A 20249-nucleotide genomic window follows, 5' to 3' on the forward strand; every position below is an offset into this window, starting at 1 on the left:
ATGGGGTTCATGTTTTGTATGTTTCATTTTAACCAATCAGGGTTGCCAACACATCACGTGATGTAAACAAATTTCAGAAAATGGCGCTGTCCTGTGGCCTGTCAGTGCTTGTCGAAAGGAAGTAACTATATTTGAATTTGTAGGTATAACACTTAAATTTCAGTAATTATGTGAATCAGATGTTGTTATATTAATGTCAAATCACCAAATGTAGGTTTCACGGATAAGTTAAAATCAATAATAGACGAATTGTTGTGAAATTGATCATCGTAAATATTCGAATGTGATTTCTTGAAACGCCTTTGGAGTAAGAACCCCTGTACTAGTCTTTTACTAACACAATAAGAAGTGCCTTTACCTGTAGTAACGGTACACAACGCAGCACTGGTGTTTGCCATGTTTACACAAGTTCTCTCAATGGAAAAGCAAATTGATCAAAGTTACAGTCTACTACAAATGGTTGATAACTAGAAAAGTGGGCAACAATACAGTTTACCGGGCACAGCTTACAAAGCGCTTAATGTCAGGCTGCCGGCTCTGGCTCTCACTTCACAGATCTCATGTGCCTTTTCGTTCCTTAGTTTATATTTATGCACGACACGACAATTCACAATCCCTCGAGGTTTATTGCTTGCGAGAATGTACACGAATTATAGACTGAGATGGACTGCAACATAAACTAACAATAATGACTTTAACTGTTTTCGTACTGTCAATGCATGCAGCCACATCTTACTTATGCATTTGTATATGCCAAAAAACCCACCACTGATAAATGTAGGGTATAAATATCCTGGCATTAGATCTATAGTATTATGAAGTAATATTTGTAAGGGTTTTTTTTCTATATAAGGTTTTATATGCTTGTGCAATGCTAAATACATCAAATATCGACATCCAATATCGACGAGCATATGTGTTTACGAGCAGTATAGAGTTACCTACCCTGCTTAATTAAATTGACAGCATAATGCTTAAAATTTTTAGTACATACCACCACCAACATTCTTTTAGTTGTGTTAGGGTAGGTTACACCGACTCTATCCTTAGCCCTTGGATACCACTTATGATCAATATGGTTAAGTTTCCCTTCTTCCGATCAAATACCTACTTCACAATCCTTTGGTTTGGGGACCACTTTCCAGGAAAACAACCCTTCAATATCCTAAGGTTTAGGCACCCTTTTATGATCCTTAGGGTAGGGTATAGGTTGAGTGTCTCTTTTATCAAATTGATCCAATGTAATTTGAGGGAAATCTATACAATTTTAATCAAGTTTAGAGTTTCGCAGAGAAAATGCCTACTGCGCATAAAGGTAAACAATTGGGTGCAAATCACTTGATAAACAAGCACTAATTAAGTGTGATAGAGCCTGATTAATTTCGGTCCTCCATGCACATGATGCAGCGCTAATTGAAACCTGAAAAGGTGTGCCTAGTAAGTGCACTACTGCAAAAGTTGCACAATTGTGCAAAAGTTGCACAATTGTGGATGACATGAAGCATGAGAAACATTGGGTTGCATCTACCAAGATTGCTCCACCATAAATTTGAATACAATTATCATTAATATTTATGGACCACAGTAGATACTTGTTATGCAATATGTGCATATGCATCACCATATTAAGGCTGTAACCATGGTAAAACTATGCTTTATAAGGATCCATATCTCAAAAGCTAGGTTGTATGATGTTATATACAACACATGAAAACTCAACTCATGTCATGAAAAGAAATATTCCATCATCAAAGGCCCATTCAAAACTTTATAACTGAGTTTGTGTTAACAATAACAGCAGTAACTGATGGATTATTGTGATTTATCATCAGAACAATATAAAACCGTAATAACATTGACAAGGAATTAACTTTGGATGTATTTTTCATTCCAGTTTCAAGAAAGTCTAGTAACCATCTGAGCCTGTGTATTCTCATCTTGTGCAGCAGCCAGTGATGGCGTCGAGGGATGAAGAACTGCGTCGACAGTGTCAGGGCCTGTTGCAGAGACTCAAGTTCCAGCAAAGTGAACTGAAGGTGATGATACCGGGTACATCATCTACTCATCAGGAGCCATCATCAAACAACCTGTACAACCACCGCAGTGATCTCAAGCCCGAGTATGCAAGAGACAAACTGAGAAGTGTAGTCCGGTCCACAGACAGAGGAGAGGAACAGACCTCCTATTCAGGCTCCAGATATAATGGGAACCAGACAAGACCTTCATATACCAAAGTGGCCAACAGTTTACTGAATGAAACGTCAAGTAGGAGACATGTTGGGAGTTTAGGGAGTGAAGGGTTTTCAGGCGTTGGTAGAGATGTCCCAGCAGAGCCCTCTTACACCACTGACGGGAATGCGGCAAGTGGACAGACCTACTCCTGTGGGTACACCACGACGCCGAGGACACGGCGGAGGAGAGAACTCATTGACAGAAATGTAAAGGTGTGAATGTTCTTGACAATAATTACAGTAACTGAGAGTGACTAATACCATGAATGCAGTGAGCCCTTGTTAATATAACCTAGTCAATGTCGTTGGAATCATCAAAGTTATGATTTTTAAACTGATCCTATCTCATCTTATCCAATTCTCCCTTCTTCTTTCGATCCTATATGGAAATGCGCTTTATGATTTTTAAACTTATCCTATCTCACACTATGCATTTTTACCTTCTTCTTTTGACCATATGTGGAAAAGGGTGGTTGGATAGCCTAGTGGTTAAAGCGTTTGCTCATCACACCGAAGACCCGGGTTTGATTCCCGACATGGGTACAATGTGTGAAGCCCAGTTCTGTTGTCCCCCGCCATGAAATTGCTGGAATATTGCAAAAGCAGTGTAAAACCATACTCATTCACTCATTCACTCATTCACTCACTCACTCACTCACATGTAGAAATGCTCTTGAATGAAGATGCCATCTTCTAGAAACAAATCACATGAACACATCCCAGCATCACCATGGTCACCGCCCAAACAAAGGGGTCATGTACTGTAATCCTGTGCATAGTGACCTACACGACTTGATCAAGTGAATACCTCAACATCTCATATTCCAAATGAAAATTGTTTGAGACAAAGATATTCTTAGTTCTGACAAATAGAGGGCAGTCTCACCAGTCAGGCTTACAAACAAAATGACATGATTTTTAATGCCTTGGCCCCTGAAAAAAAGTGGCTCCCCTGGCCCAATACTTAGCATGCCTGTGTTCATATTGATCCATACAGAGCTACAGATAAGCAGTGTCTTTGCGTAAAATGACCCCACCCCCAAAATATTCAAAACCCAATTATTTTCAATTAACAGAAACATGCATTAAATGAAAAACTCAAATGTATAAAAACAGCACGTGTAAATACCAAATGAAGCTTTTTCAGCATGCGTTCAGAGGAGCTAATTTCCGAAACGCAATTACGAGCTAATTTACTTTCCCAGTCAAGCCTATATATTTAGAACAGTATTTTACATCTAAAACATTACTTCATTTTTTTTAAGCTTAAAATGTTTACTTATTTTGGGAAATACCCAACAGACATGACAGAGTGATGAATAGATTAGTGAAATAATATTGGTTACCCAATGAACACTATAATTACCCCATTAAAATAGAAACCATGGTGTAAAAACTCAATTGCTCAAAATGTTTTCTGGAGCTCTGTCCACAGGCATGATAGACTTCTGGGCCCACTTGCACAAAACGATCTTAGCGCTAAGACTATTGTAACCCTATGTTAAAGTATGGGAGTTAAGATCATCTTAGCGCTAAGATCGCTTTGTGCAAGTGGGCCCAGGTCTTTGACTGATAGTTGGACCAGTAACTGTTGTGTATTCTAATCTTCTGATGATTCTATACTCAATGTTACCATGGTAACTTGTCAGTTTTTATACACCGGTAGTTAACACGCTATAACAGCATGGTGAGATGATGGCAGGTATTATCATGATGACTCAGTCATGGAAATGATGATATTCATAATAAACATAAACATGATAAAGCGAGTCGTGCAGTGTTCGAAATTAAGCTTGAAAGTCAATGGATCTTTGCCATATCTCTAATGTTGAGCATTTAGGGGTCCCCAGTAGGGCTGGGATGAGTCCAAATTTACTACCCAGGTACCCACTGTAGGTCTCAGGAGATGGGTACAAACTGTCCGATTCTGAATAGCTTGACGGTAGCCTTGGCAAAATGTATTTAGATGTACACGTATAAAACAATCTGGTCATGCATTCACTGAAGTTGCTTTATCTTTATTCAAAACATGTAAAAGTCAGAAAGAAATGCAAATATTAGTGACTTGTAGTGTAAGCATGGACTTCTAGATCATTTTTGTCATTAAACAATATATCATGTGACTAACCATGGGTCTGGATAGTCCTGTGGGTAACCGGGTCTTACTCAGCACCCACCTGACCCGAGTACCCGAGTTACCCGTCCCAGCCCTCCTTGTCCCTTGAGTCAAATACTTCAGAAGACCAGGACAGCCCCTCAATCCCAACATGGATGCTGTACCCACCCCACCTGAGTACCCAAGTTACCCATCCCAGCCCTCCTTGTCCCTTGAGTCAAATACTTCAGAAGACCAGGACAGCCCCTCAATCCAAACATGGATGCTGTACCCACCCCACCCGAGTACCCAAGTTACCCATCCCAGCCCTCCTTGTCCCTTGAGTCAAATACTTCAGAAGCCCAGGACAACCCCTCATTCCTAACATGGATGCTGTACCCATCCCACCCGAGTTACCCATCCCAGCCCTCCTTGTCCCTTGAGTCAAATACTTCAGAAGACCAGGACAACCCCTCATTCCCAACATGGATGCTGTACCCACCCCACCCGAGTAGCTGAGTTACCTGTCCCAGCCCTCCTTGTCCCTGGAGTCAAATACTTCAGATGACCAGGACAGCCCCTCATTCCCAACATGGATGCTGTACCCACCCTACTTGAGTACCCGAGTTACCCGTCCCAGCCCTCCTTGTCCCTTGAATCAAATACTTCAGAAGACCAGGACAACCCCTCATTCCCAACATGGATGCTGTACCCATCCCACCCGAGTACCCGAGTTACCCATCCCAGCCCTCCTTGTCCCTTGAGTCAAATACTTCAGAAGACCAGGACAACCCCTCATTCCCAACATGGATGCTGTACCCACTCCATCCCACCCGAGTACCCAAGTTACCCATCCCAGCCCTCCTTGTCCCTTGAGTCAAATACTTCAGAAGACCAGGACAGCCCCTCAATCCAAACATGGATGCTGTACCCATCCCACCCGAGTACCCAAGTTACCCATCCCAGCCCTCCTTGTCCCTTGAGTCAAATACTTCAGAAGACCAGGACAAACCCTCATTCCCAACATGGATGCTGTACCCACTCCATCCCACCCGAGTACCCAAGTTACCCATCCCAGCCCTCCTTGTCCCTTGAGTCAAATACTTCAGAAGACCAGGACAAACCCTCATTCCCAACATGGATGCTGTACCCACCCCACCCGAGTACCCAAGTTACCCATCCCAGCCCTCCTTGTCCCTTGAGTCAAATACTTCAGAAGACCAGGACAAACCCTCATTCCCAACATGGATGCTGTACCCACCCGACCCGAGTACCCAAGTTACCCATCCCAGCCCTCCTTGTCCCTTGAGTCAAATACTTCAGAAGACCAGGACAGCCCCTCAATCCAAACATGGATGCTGTACCCATCCCACCCGAGTACCCAAGTTACCCATCCCAGCCCTCCTTGTCCCTTGAGTCAAATACTTCAGAAGACCAGGACAGCCCCTCATTCCCAACATGGATGCTGTACCCACCCGACCCGAGTACCCAAGTTACCCATCCCAGCCCTCCTTGTCCCTTGAGTCAAATACTTCAGAAGACCAGGACAGCCCCTCAATCCAAACATGGATGCTGTACCCATCCCACCCGAGTACCCAAGTTACCCATCCCAGCCCTCCTTGTCCCTTGAGTCAAATACTTCAGAAGACCAGGACAGCCCCTCATTCCCAACATGGATGCTGTACCCACCCGACCCGAGTACCCAAGTTACCCATCCCAGCCCTCCTTGTCCCTTGAGTCAAATACTTCAGAAGACCAGGACAGCCCCTCAATCCAAACATGGATGCTGTACCCATCCCACCCGAGTACCCAAGTTACCCATCCCAGCCCTCCTTGTCCCTTGAGTCAAATACTTCAGAAGACCAGGACAAACCCTCATTCCCAACATGGATGCTGTACCCACCCGACCCGAGTACCCAAGTTACCCATCCCAGCCCTCCTTGTCCCTTGAGTCAAATACTTCAGAAGACCAGGACAGCCCCTCATTCCCAACATGGATGCTGTACCCACCCGACCCGAGTACCCAAGTTACCCATCCCAGCCCTCCTTGTCCCTTGAGTCAAATACTTCAGAAGACCAGGACAAACCCTCATTCCCAACATGGATGCTGTACCCACTCCATCCCACCCGAGTAGCCGAGTTACCCGTCCCAGCCCTCCTTGTCCCTTGAGTCAAATACTTCAGAAGACCAGGACAGCCCCTCATTCCTAACATGGATGCAGTACCCACCCCACCCGAATAGCCAAGTTACCTGTCCCAGCCCTCCTTGTCCCTTGAGTCAAATACTTCAGAAGACCAGGACAACCCCTCATTCCTAACATGGATGCTGTACAGTCTCATTAAAATCAGATCTTAGTTCCCGCTATTGCTTAACAAAGATCTGAGGACATCCCATTACTGGTCATGTCAGGGCGACCTTTCATCTGACCAATCAAAGCTTCGCTTACCAGATCATGAAGGTGACATGAATGTGTTTTTTAATCATGCAACCTTGAAAACGTAAACACGGGGTATTCCGAAAGACAGTTATGGCCCATACGACAGATTCCGTCAAAATTATTGTCTATCTCTCACTTCCGTGGGATAAACATTTGAAAAGAGGAGGCATTGCACAGTATGTGGGAAGCACTGCCATACAATCTCAGTTTTCAAAATTTTAATCGAGAACTGTGTCAACCTACTTTTCAAGCGTAGTCTGAAATGGAAGTCGCCCGGTTGAAATGAGTGCCTTAAAGCTCGAGAAAGCTGCTTTCTAATTGGCTGATGTCGACTTCTTGTTAGTCATTTCAGAGGTCGGTCAAACTCAGCGAAAGGTCGTTCTGACATGACCCGTAATGGGGTGTCCTCAGATCTTTGTTTAGCGGCAGCAAGAACTATGATCTGATTTTAATGAGATTGGGATGCAGTACCTACAACAATCGACATGAATATTTGATTGTTGTAACAGGTTGACAGCAGACTCAGCAGCTCCGAAGATGTTGACACCGGCGACCGCCTCAACTTCAGCTACTCTGACGTGATGGATGACGACATGACCTTCCTTAAATCTGCTCTCAACCAGTCCCCAGAGGAAGTTTTCCAGGACGTCTCCGACCGGAGAGTCAATGATGAGTGGAGGGCTGGAAAGTCCGACAGTGTGAGGTTTGGGGACACGCGATGGGAAGATATCCGGTGGGAAGACCGGCGGGGCGGGTTACCTGAAGAGGGAGACGGAGGGTCAGGGGTGCCATCTGCCGCGATGGACTCGGAAGTGACGTACGCCAAGCAATTGGTGGATGAAGGCAACAACAAGGAGATGGCGGGGTTTGTCCGAGAGACGGTGACGAGACCCAGGTCCGTACTCACCAGCAATGATACAACGCTTTCACGCAGTAGAAACAAGGTCAGTGTTAAATTGTTTCTGTGAATATTCTCCCTTGGGGCATAACAAAACCTTCTCATGTTCTTTCAGTGTATGGGGCGGTCGGGTAGCCTAGTGGTTAAAGCGTTTGCTCGTCACGCCGAAGACCCAGGTTCGATTCCTGACATTTCTGGTGCCCCCCAGCCGTGATATTGCTGTAATATTGCTAAAAGCAGCATAAAACCATACTCACTCACTCACTCTTTCAGTGTATTACTGTGTGTTATTATTGACACAAATTTCTACTCACTCACTTTAATGACAAACAATCATTTGATTGAAAACAGATAGATTGTTTGGATCAATTAACGTTCCTGGCGTATCAACTCCCTTCCAAGCACGTGACACCTTAGTTACACTCTCGGTAACATTGCTGTCACCAGTGTTGGCGCGGCCATTACAAGAATCTTGAAATTTGGCCTCTAACCCCAAAATGTAGTAACGTTCATACCTTTGTTTATTTTTTTTGGAATGCCATCATTGTTCATTTTGAAAAGGTTGACGGCGGACAATTTTTTCCAGATGAGTTTACTTTGTGGTCTGTAAAATCAGATTGGTTCGAGATTGCAGACTTACAGAAAATCAACCAACTTCTCCCTTACATTCTTACTATATCAATTACATGATAGATTTAATGAAATAGAAATTCAAATTGACAACCAAGGAAAGTAATTTAGCAGGGGTAAGTGTATTCGGCGTCACGACAGTCGTAACTTGTTTGTAAACATAACGGTCATTCAGTTGAGAGTTCAACTCCAAGCATGGTTGCGGCCACCTATCATAGTGGGTAGTTTTGACTGTGGCAGCGATACTATAGAGAGCTCGGCGAACAGGCTATCGCTGTGAGGAGCTTGCTGGCGTATCAAGCTCTTCTTGTAATGGCCGCGCCCACACTGGTGGTAGCGATGTTACCGAGAGTGTAACGAAGGTGTCACGCTGGGAAGGAGTTTGCTGGGGTATCAAGCTCCTTCCCAGCGCGTGACACCTTCGTTACACTCTCGGTAACATCGCTGCCACCAGTGTGGGCGCGGCCATTACAAGAATCTTGAAATTTGCCCTCCAACCCCATATGTAGTAACGTTTATACTTTTGTTTATGTATTTGGGAATGCCGTCATATTTCAATTTGAAAAGGTTTACGAATGACCATGTTTTCCAGATGAATTTTACTTTGTTGTTTTAATGATCAGATTGGTTTCGAGATTGCAGACTAACGGAAAATCAACCAACTTCTCCCTTACATTCTTCCTATATCAATAACATGATAGTTTTAATGAAATAGAAATTCAAATTGACAACCAAGGAAAGTAATTTAGCAGGGGTAAGTGTATTCGGCTTCACGACAGTCGTCACTTGTTTGTAAACATAACGGTCATTCAGTTGCGAGTTCAACTCCAAGCATGGTTGCGGCCACCTATCATAGTGGGTAGTTTTGACTGTGGCAGCGATACTATAGAGAGCTCGGCGAACAGGCTATCGCTGTGAGGAGCTTGCTGGCGTATCAAGCTCTTCTTGTAATGGCCGTGCCCACACTGATGGCAGCGATGTTACCGAGAGTGTAACGAAGGTGTCACGCGCTGGGAAGGAGCTTGCTGGCGTATGTGCAAAGGGAAGTAACTCCCAACTACAGTGCGAACCAGGATTATGGCAAGAAATGTTTTGGATGCCAAGTTCTTCATTTATACAAACACAAAGTTTTGGGATTACTTCCTACCCCTTCCTCAGGTGTATGACAGGTGGAACAACATGATATACTGTAAACAGGGAACTTTTTGAGACCGTTTTATTATTGTGAGTTTTGCGAACGAGACTCAATCGCAAAAATTAAAAACGCAAAAATAAGTATAAATAATACATACATACTTTATTCATTGCAACACGTCATCAAATGTTGAAATCATCAACCAGAACCACAAGTTACTCTATAAGTTAAAAACACAAATGAATGCAGAATGGTCACACAATAGATCACAAATGACGGTGTAAACAGACCAGTCAGTGTCACTGTTGCCTCACAGTAATCCTGCCTTCTTCCAACCTCGCTTGATTGCGTCAGTGTTCTTTGCAATTTTGTCCACAATTTTGTTTGCAGTCAAACTCACGGTCATGACTCTGAGTTGAGTCAATAATCGTATTTGATAATTGGTCGCAATCCCTTCCGGTGAACTTTCCGGCCAACTCAGATTAACTAGCTTCGGAGATAAGCTTTCTATTGTTTGGTAATCGAGAGGTCATCTCAACACGGCAACTCGCAAAAATATCTCGTCGCAGTATTGTCTTTGGTGTGGTATTCGCAATATTTTAACGGCGCAGAAATAAAGCTGTTTACAGTATATATAATATGCTAGTTATAATTAGATATGACCGCCTTTGTGGTCTAGTGGTAGAGCATCCGGAGCAGAAGGTCCGGGGTTCGATCCCCGACCGCGTCATACCAAAAGACGTTAAAATATGGTACTTATTGTTACCTGGCGCTCGGCATTAAGGGGCTAAAACAAGGACTGGTCGGCTGGGAGTCAGTATACTGTGTCTGAGTGGGGTATTTATGTTAAACTGCAGCATGGTATCAGTGTGCTAGCACTATAAATCGGCATAAGTCTGGACTAGTACAAGCAGCCACACAAACACACACACGAACATGCACATCACTATATAAGTGCAATAATCTTAGACACGACGTTAAACCCCATTTCACCTCACCTACAATTAGATATATATTAGTAAATTTTGATTGTAGCTTACAATGATCTTAGAATTCAACCACTTTGTGCAAGTGGATGGGGATTGTAGCCGAAATCTAAGATTTATAGTAATTGATTTGTGCAAGTGGGTCCAGGGAAAAGGCGGCAAGGCAATCCCTTAACTTGGGATTTCAATACTTTCCATTTTGTGGTGAAAATAGTCCATCTCAGTATACGCGACTTTTGGGTTTACATTCATTGAGAAATGACTGCAAAGAAATAAACCCATTCAGCCAATCAGATGTCAGGAATTTCCATATAAACACGCAAGATTACTTATACATGTTATGTAACTTGTAAAGACGTATATTCGTTCATGGAAAATTAGTAATAGTGTTATGATAGTCTTTATTGTCCTAATGAGTTGGGACAAGCATCTTATTCCAAGTCACTCGTCATAAGAAGCCTGTAAGGTTTTGGCAATCATAATTTGGAATGGGATCACCGCAAAGTATGATGTGATTACAAGTTGGATAAAAAATGTCTTTTCAGCATCCAGATTTAACAAGGTATATTGGACATGTTAGATGTTAGTCGATAATAATGAAGGGGTTTCATTACCTTGACGTTATTCCATGTCTTAGGGGCTGTGGGGTAGCCTAGTGGTTAAAGCGTTCGCTCATCATGCCAATGGCCAAAGTTTGATTCCCTACATGATACAATGATTGAAGCTCAAATCTGGTACTCCCCTCCATTATATTGCTGGAATATTTTAAATGCAGCGTTAATTATACCCACCCTTGTGCAGACATCAACCAAGGTGAGCTTCCGTTCCTCGGCCGACAGTTCCAGTGTTATCCGGCGGGAATCTCAGAAGAAGATGTTGGGATATGACTGGATCGCCGCTCTGCTGGACAATGACAAGGACGTGATTGATGAGTCGGAGGCTTACTTCGAGGACCTGAAGGAGTTCCGGCGAGTCAACCGAGAGGAATGCTCCAACATGGTCTACATGGAGTGAGTACTGTACAGTCAAGTCCCGTTAATCTGACATTGTGGGTTGCATATGATTATGTCGGATTAACGAGTATGTCGGATAAACGAAATTAGGTAGTATCAACGTTCGTGATTTGAAAATTTGACAACTACACGATAGATAATGATACGAACATGTAATAAAAAGGAAAAAGGAAATAATCATATTGTTGTGTTACATTGTTAGCGGAATATGTTTTCTAATCATGCAACCTCTAAAGTTTAACACAAAACTACTGTTACGAACTGTATGACTGATTCAAAATATTTTTAAAGCAAAGTCTGGAATGGAAGTCGCTAATTTGAAACGAGTGCCGCAATGCTTAAGAAAGCTGCTTTCTTAGTGGCTAATGTTGACTTCCTGTTAGTAATTTCGCGAAAGGTCGTTCTGACGTGACCTGTAATGGGATGTCCTCAGCAGTAGCGAGAATTTGTATCCGAGTTAAATGAGATTGAGGTAATCTAGGCATGTGATTAATCCTGTTTTGTTTATTTGAAGCAGTAATTGTTTAATGTTAAGCAAGTTTATCTCTGTAGTCGTTGAAATATGCAGCTACTCGCCGACTCGTCTCGCATCAAAACACGGGGCTGTGTACTCATAGGCGTGTGTCGGAGTCAGAGTGCCAGACTGTCGGTTTAACGGGTCTAAATAGCACTGATTAAATCAATCCCCATCTTATATGTCGGATAAAGCCGATTGTCGGATAAACGAGTGTCGAATTAACGAGACTTGACTGTATTATTTTTTGTTATTTACATCACAAAATGTCCAGAGAAGTAACCATGGTAACATTTAAAAAAACAAACCCTTTTGGTTGCAATTGTAGGTAGTATCCTTTATACAAAATAACAGGTTTGGGACATCCTATCCCTTCGCGTTATGTCACTGGATATAGGTGAGCTTCAGTATCTGTGGGATTCTGGGGTTTTATATTTGAAGTGGACCAGTGGGTAAAAATTCAGAACCATTTCAAATTTCTTGATTATCTTTATCTCATTTGTGATACTGGTATATGGGCTGATCATCTTTCTTTTTTTTAATTAATATTTTTTATTCCTGTATCCCTGTTACATATATATCTCTCAGAGCTCCAGATAAGCTTTTGGTGTTGTGGGTATTTTACGCATGCATTTTAAAATCATTGGGTATCAGTAATTCTATCTGGGTATTCAAATTTCTGTTACCCACTAGTTTTTACACATGTGGGTATTTAAGATAAATATTTAAAAACACTATTCATTTAGTCCCTGCAAACTGGTGCCGTGTGGGTTCGAGAGCTTTATAGGACTAAAAAATACCACGATACTTCCACAAGAAAGTGTGATGGCAAATGATCATGATGTAACTGTCATCATGGAGTTTGGCAAGGTTGACTGAATGTCCATTTATAATTTCAAAATAAGTTGCTGATTTGCTAATCGAATACGCAGGGTTACTTCACAATATTTTGATGATACACACAAGCAGCCAGGGGAACTACAGAGCTAAACATGAGGAAACAAAAGCCATGTAGATAAGATAGGGGCGGTCGGGTAGCCTAGTGGTTAAATCGTCCGCTCGTCACCCCGAATACGATTCCCGACGTGGGTACAATGTGTGAAGCCCATTTGTGGTGTCCCCCGCCATGATATTGCTGGAATATTGCTAAAAGCGGCGTAAAACCATACTCACTCACTCACTCACTCAAATCAAGATACAGGTATTTTGGGGGGAGTTTTTTTACAAGACAACACAAAGACAGCATTCACTCACCATTCACACATTAGATCAGGGATAATTCATAACTTTATAATGTAACATGTCAAAACAGCTTCTCTAAGTGGTAATTGGTATGTATTCTTATGCGAATAAACAATGATACATTGCCCATTTGATATTCAAGTCATTAAGACCCTTTTTACTAATATTTTTTCAATATAGTATCACATTTTTAAATCAACTGATCATCATAAGTGTTTATCCTGAGGACAACCTCTGTGGTCTAGAGCGTCCGCCCGGAGAGCGGAAGGTCCGGGGTTCGATCCCCGGCCGCGTCATACCAAAAGACGTTAAAAGATGGGACTTGTTGTTACCCTGTCTGGCGCTTGGCATTAAGGAGCTAAAACAAGGACTGGTCGGCTCGGAGTCAGTATACTGTGTCTGAGTGGGGTATTCATGGTATGGTATCTCAGTGTGCTAGCACTATAAATTGGCGTCAGTCCGGACTAGTACACGCAGCCACACGCACACACACACACATGCATGCACGTCGCTATATAAGTGCAATAATCTGGGACGCGACGTTAAACCCCATTTCACCTCACCGTTTATCCTGAAAGTGTGTGTGTTTTATTGTAGAGGTCCTGTGTCTCTGGCAGCTACCAGAGAGCCATCGCCGGTAGCCAAGGCTATCTCGGACACCAGTAAGTACAACACTGCTGAGTCAGCAATTCTTGCAGATGTTAAACCCATGGAGGCAAAGTTATAGGTGATATTATTTTTAGTAATCATTGAATACTGTAAATCTTGAAATGAATGCGAACGTGAATATAATACGAGTGGTCCTTGGTCGCATTAATTAACTTCGCATTTATGTCTCCAAATGACTATCCAACAAAAAGACTCGCTGCACACTTTGGATTGCGGAAATACCAACTTGAATATAAACACAGACACAGTTTATTGAGCAGCAGTTGTAACAAGTATATAACAATGTTAGTCAAAGAATAGGGATTACCCAATAGGCATCTGGTGAGTTATCACTGCTGTGGTCAAGAGTTCCACCCACTCGTGTCAAGCTTGTTGACGCCTTCTCCGCATACCAATCAGTGAACTGTTGTTGGTTAAATTATGTTATTGCCTTTGAGCTTCCTTAATGCCAGTCAACAGAGTAAACGTATAAACTGTGTGTTGTTTTTAGGAAAACACTGTTTATTGTTATTACAGAAGTACTTTACTCAGTGCTAATAAGCAGTGCTATTTGTGTTTGATTGGATTAAGGTAAGGATATGTATTCCACTGGGTATGGACTGGAGAGAGTCACATTGATATTGAGTCACATTTTTGGCTAGGGGTCAGCAGTCGTATTAATTTAGAGACGCATTAATTTCCAGATTTACAGTATTACCGTATTCGACGTAATAAGCACCCAGGGTCCTCTCAAAATTAGAAATAGTGGGCTCTTATTAGAATATTTTTTTGGTGAAAAAAGCAGAGTTAAAAGAGAAATTTCGTGGTTTATGCTGACAGCCTGAAATGTTTATATACGAGAGATATATGTTTCCAATATTTAATTGCCCATAATTAAGGGTGCATATAACACACGAGTGCGTATTATACGCGAATAAATAAGTCTTGTGTACAATGATCAATCGGAAGGGGTGTTAATTTGGATTGTTTACTAGCTAATATCTTACCAAATAGCGCCGTGGGCGCTTATTAGAGCAGGGTCCTTATTACGTCGAATACGGTACCTTTGGTTTATTCATGCCAGTACACTCTTCTGAAAAGACGTACTATGTTTAACATAGAGAATTAACTCAGAACTGCAGGTTACATGACAGGATGGTGTAGTCAGCCTGTCATTGTACCGTGCATCACAGAATCAGACTTTGGTTTGTCGGGGCCAGGATGCTGGATATTTGTATTGCATTTAGCACAGTTTTCGCACTCCTTGTTAACAAACTTTCCGACACTCCAGAAGTGAAGCCCTACATGGTGAATGAGCGGCTGTTCACGGTGCCCATCAAGAAGTGCCTGTTGGAGGACTTCAAGGGGGGCACGGAGGAGGAGGGGGAGCAGAAGGAGCCAAAGAAAAAACCTACAGCAGAGGACCCGAGATTTGTCAGGTAACCATAGAAACAGGATGATTTAAATGTTACCTGAAACTCAGATCGTGAAACAGGTTTGAAAAGGTCTTGAATTAGGAGTCCTGCTTCGAATTGTGAGTTCTGCCTTGAATTAGGATTTCTGCCTTGAGGTAGGAGTTCTGTCTTGAATTAGGAATCGGCCTTGAATTAGGATTTCTGCCTTGAGTTAGGAGTTCTGTCTTGAATTAGGAATCGGCCTTGAATTAGGATTTCTGCCTTGAGTTAGGAGTTCTGTCTTAAACTAGGAATCGGCCTTGAATTAGGATTTCTGCCTTGAGTTAGGAGTTCTGTCTTGAATTAGGAATCGGCCTTGAATTAGGATTTCTGTCTTGAGTTAGGAGTTCTGTCTTGAATTAGGAATCGGCCTTGAATTAGGAGTATTGCCTTGTATAAGGGTTCCTGTCTTGAAAAGGCCTTGAATTTGGCAACCATTGCACTTAGATGATTGTTTAGAAGTATTTTGTTTCTCTAAATTATGTGTGATGACATTTAGCAAAAGATACTTTGTTGATAAAATATATTGAGACACTTTATGTGTAGACATGGTTATTTCTATACATGGAGTTGTTTGGGTATGACGGACAGTAAGAATGTTCAAATAAATCTGTTGGAGGGCACACCTGGGACTCACTTTCAGCCTTGTAAATTGTGATCATTGCGACTCAACTGTGTCACTCAGTGATTTATTTTCAACAAAATTAACATGACGACCAAACACATTGTTTCACAAATTATTTGCTTTCTTGTAGCAATTTTGCTTTCCGTGTGTTGCAGGGTGAGCATCCCCCGCTCCACCCTAGAGACGCCCTACCGCTTCAAGCCACATCGCAGAAACAGCTTCGACCCCACAGATTCCTGTGGACTAAGGGAGGTAAGTCATCATCAACTTATACAAGACACGGCATAAAGAGGCCTGATTCAGACCGTATGAAGCCTCTTTTCCTCAATTTCTACATTTTCGAAACTGTACGCTTCTGGTCAGAGTAAGAATACAAATAACATTAAATGATTACTTTTCAAAACCTTTCTGAAGAGAGGGGCGGTCGGGTAGCCAAATGGTTAAAGCGTCACGCCAAAGACCCGGGTTTGATTCCCGACATTGGTAGAATGTGTGAAGCCCATTTCTGGTGTCCCCCGCCATGATGTTGCTGGAATATTGCTAAAAGCGGCGTAAAACCATACTCACTCACTTTCTGAAGAGAACTGGAAACAAATGGTTTTAATGACATGGTAACGTTTCACAGTAACTTAACTTGGCCGGAAGGAAAAACATCTATTTTTGTTAATTATAAGCTACATTTGGGAACTTAATGATTGTTGATCCAAACACAAAGTGGTAGGACGGCCTTATGAACATACGGGTAGCTACTTTGCAGGTTTTAATACTTTGCATAATCACAAATGCTTGATCAAAATGAAATTTAAAAAACCCGAAAAAAATGATGATAGATAGATTTTATATTACAGTCTCACTCCAATACATTGTTTTGGGAGAATGTTTTAACAAGAAACACTCCGAAATTGACCTCATTTAATTAGGAAAATTGATACTGGCAACAAAATCACATTCAATTTTTTCACTAGGCTTGGGCTTTCAAACAATGCCTGACAATGTTAGCCTTTCCTAGAGTGAGTGAGTGAGTATGGTTTTATGCCGCTTTTAGCAATATTTCAGCAATATCATGCAGGGGGACACCAGAAATGGACTTCACACATAGTACCGGCGGGTAAAACCTGGGTCTTCGGTGTGATAAGCGAACACTTTAACCACTAAGCTACCCCACTGCCCGCTTTCCTAGAGCATCTGGAGTGTAAGATTCACAACTATGGGAAAACTGTGATAGCTTCTTGGAACATAGAGAGAACATACATTGAGGTACTATTGACTAATGTTAACAGGGCCCGTTTGCACAAAGCAATCTTAACACTACAATGATCATTACTCCCATACTCAACACAGACTTAAGATAGTTGTAGCGCTGAGAGTGCTCGGCTACAGACAGCAATCTTGTAAAACTTAAATCAACTTTTCCTTGCATCCAAACTCTCAGATACTTATATGTGCTACTATAGTCAATAATGTTATCGCCAATGTTGAATACAAATGTTCTTCTGTTCATCCATCAGAAATATTGGTGAGTGTGGTATTAACAACACGATCAATGTTAAACTATCTGCCTATGTGTTCCAGCACTGCCTTCTGGGGTGGGAGAACTCCCGGCCGGCCATGATGCCAGCCGCATCCAACCTCGGCATCAGCGACGCCACGCATGGCATTACATCCAAGATGGCTACGGTAATTAAACTGCACACTTAAAGACATACTGTTCCTCTCACGTCGCCTATCTTACTAAAAAAACACGTTTCTTTCATATTACAATAGTTAATCTGTAATGGCTATTTTTTTATTTAACTTTAGTTAATCTGTCGTGGCGATTCTTTCAAATTTGCTATAGTTAATCTGTCCTGGCATTTAAGTAGTTTATATCCAGAGGATCAATTTATCAGTTATGTGATATTTTATATTATTGGACCAAATATTTGATACTGAATGGAGTATTGATGAAGATTGTGATACCATTGTCTGAGCTGGTGCGTGATGGGTGATACCATTGTCTGAGCTGGTGGGTGTGATGGGTGATACCATTGTCTGAGAGGTGGTGGGTGTGATGGGTGATACCATTGTCTGAGCTGGTGGGTGTGATGGGTGATACCATTGTCTGAGAGGTGGTGGGTGTGATGGGTGATACCATTGTCTGAGCTGGTGGGTATGAAGGGTGATACCATTGTTTGAGCTGGCAGGTGTGATGGGTGATACCATTGTCTGAGCTGGTGGGTGTGATGGGTGATACCATTGTCTGAGCTGGTGGGTGTGATGGATGATACCATTGTCTGAGAGGTGGTGGGTGTGATGGGTATTACCATTGTCTGAGCTTGTAGGTGTGATGGGTGATACCATTGTCTGAGCTGGTGCATGTGATGGGTGATACCATTGTCTGAGCTGGTGCATGTGATGGGTGAAACCATTGTCTCTGAAGTGGTGGGTTTTACCAATGAACATCTGATTTTGATGTTATAGGAAAGAAGTACTGCTGAAATGAGTATTAAACTCACTCACTCACTCACTCACTCCATTCTTCAGACTTTGGCTGATGCAGAGCGACTGGCAAGCTCGTACGAGTGGGCATTCCCCCAGGCCACCACCCACCGGCCCGACATGTTCCCCTCCTGGAGGAAGGGCTACCAGGACTCCGTGGTCAACCTGTCCAACGCCAATGTCACGCGGCCTCCAGGGTGTGCCAACTTCACCCAGTCCCTGGGGTCCTCCAGTCTGTCAGCTGGGTCTGAGGGACTTCGGAAGACCACGAATGATCTGCTGAACTCGACGTACTCCATGATGTATGAAATGGAGAGGCTGAAGAGGGAGAGGGCCATGGCCCCTCAGACTCAGGCTAAAGGCGTTGCATAGGACAGCTCAATGTAGAAACAGTTACCGTATTTGACGTAATAAGTGCCCCGCTCTAATAAGCGCCCATGGCGGTATTTGCTAATATATTGGCTAGTGAACAATCCCAATTAGCACCCCTTCCGATTGATCAATGTTCACAAGACTTATTGATTCGCGTAGATTACGCACTCGTGTGTTATATGCACCGTTAATTAAGGGCAATTAAATTCTAGAAAAATATATCTGTCGTACATAAACATTTCAGGCTGTCAGCATAAACCACGAAATTTATCTTTAAACTTTTTTTCACCAAAATAATATTCTAATAAGAGCCACTTATTTCTAATTTTGAGAGCGCCCTGGGTGCTTATTACGTCGAATACAGTATTTAATGGGTTCTTGTGATTATTTTCATCAAGGGTCTTCTTTAATCTTAAATTTTTAACATTTTGGTTATCAGTTGGACCCCTAGAGGCTCTTTCATAAATGAAGGGAACAGAATTCTGCTGTTTGAAAAATGCAAGTTTAAATCTGACATTATTACTCATTACTGGTTCTCTTCACACAATGTGATGTGAATACAGGTTTGATTTTAATGTCGAGTATCCAAATGTAGAGGGATAGGTAACGTTTAACATGCTTGAAGGTGGCAAATAGTGTTGAGTGTACAGGAATGTTGTGCTGATGGCAATGACAAGGGGCTCTCTCTAACTGAATTCTGTTGTCATGTGTGATGGCATTAGATTCCTGCCCTGAAGTGGGGACACTATTGCAGGAGGCTGGTCTCTCGAGAGTTTGTTGTAGGGGGTGTCTATTTTTGTGTTCGCTAAATGAAGACTTGATGTAAACACTTGTTAATATTGCTGTTCTGTTTGGACATATTTAATTAAAATAGAGCCATATTTATTCTGTTTTTAACAATAAAATGTGTATAATACAACTGTGTTTGTTGTTTGCTTCTGGACAGAGGATTCTAACTTTGAGGATCTTGAAGACTGTTGTATCTTTGAATTCAGTGGTATGGTTCTAGATAGGGGAAATAGAGACATAGGGATCTCAGCAAGGGGAAATAGGGACCTCAACCAGGGGTGTAGCTAGGGGACATAGGGACCTCAACCAGGGGCGTAGCTAGGGGACATGGGGACATAGTGACCTCAACCAGGGGTGTAGCTAGGGGACATAGTGACCTCAACCAGGGGTGTAGCTTAGGGAAATAGGGACATAGTGACCTCAACCAGGGGTGTAGCTAGGGGACATGGGGACATAGTGACCTCAACCAGGGGTGTAGCTAGGGGACATGGGGACATAGGGACCTCAACCAGGGGTGTAGCTAGGGGACATAGTGACCTCAACCAGGGGTGTAGCTTAGGGAAATAGGGACATAGTGACCTCAACCAGGGGTGTAGCTAGGGGACATGGAGACGTGACCTCAACCAGGGGTGTAGCTAGGGGACATAGGGACATAGTGACCTCAACCAGGGGTGTAGCTTAGGGAAATAGGGACATAGTGA

The 20249-nt window shown here is 42.6% G+C and overlaps 1 protein-coding gene across 3 annotated transcripts; it reads left to right on the forward strand.

Annotated features, from left to right (window-relative positions):
• Positions 1–43: 43 nt before the first annotated feature.
• LOC124117742 lies at positions 44–19675 on the forward strand. 3 transcript variants are annotated; one of them, XM_046479731.2, is made up of 10 exons: positions 64–143; positions 1895–2444; positions 7274–7708; positions 11215–11423; positions 13780–13844; positions 15122–15269; positions 16065–16161; positions 17482–17586; positions 18433–18781; positions 19124–19675. In XM_046479731.2, exons 2-9 carry the CDS (start codon positions 1956–1958, stop codon positions 18757–18759), a joined length of 1875 nt encoding a protein of 624 aa, XP_046335687.2. In that variant the 5' UTR covers positions 64–143; positions 1895–1955; the 3' UTR covers positions 18760–18781; positions 19124–19675. The 3 variants fall into 3 exon arrangements, with proteins under 3 accessions (XP_046335688.2, XP_046335693.2, XP_046335687.2); XM_046479732.2 differs by lacking the exon at positions 19124–19675 and having other exon boundaries at positions 44–139; positions 18433–18902; XM_046479737.2 differs by lacking the exon at positions 19124–19675 and having other exon boundaries at positions 45–118; positions 18433–18902.
• The last annotated feature ends 574 nt before the right edge of the window (positions 19676–20249 follow it).

Source organism: Haliotis rufescens, unplaced genomic scaffold (genome assembly GCF_023055435.1).
Source record: "Haliotis rufescens isolate VD_foot unplaced genomic scaffold, xgHalRufe1.0.p SCAF_13, whole genome shotgun sequence".
NCBI lineage: Eukaryota > Metazoa > Mollusca > Gastropoda > Lepetellida > Haliotidae > Haliotis > Haliotis rufescens.

Bases quoted from the DNA above. Each gene is read 5' to 3' on its own strand.
- LOC124117742 (XM_046479732.2), top strand. From the start codon at position 1,956: ATGGCGTCGAGGGATGAAGAACTGCGTCGACAGTGTCAGGGCCTGTTG. The intron at 7,709-11,214 runs GTCAGTGTTAAA...ACCCTTGTGCAG, and splicing joins TTTCACGCAGTAGAAACAAG to ACATCAACCAAGGTGAGCTT. The intron at 17,587-18,432 runs GTAATTAAACTG...TCCATTCTTCAG, and splicing joins TTACATCCAAGATGGCTACG to ACTTTGGCTGATGCAGAGCG.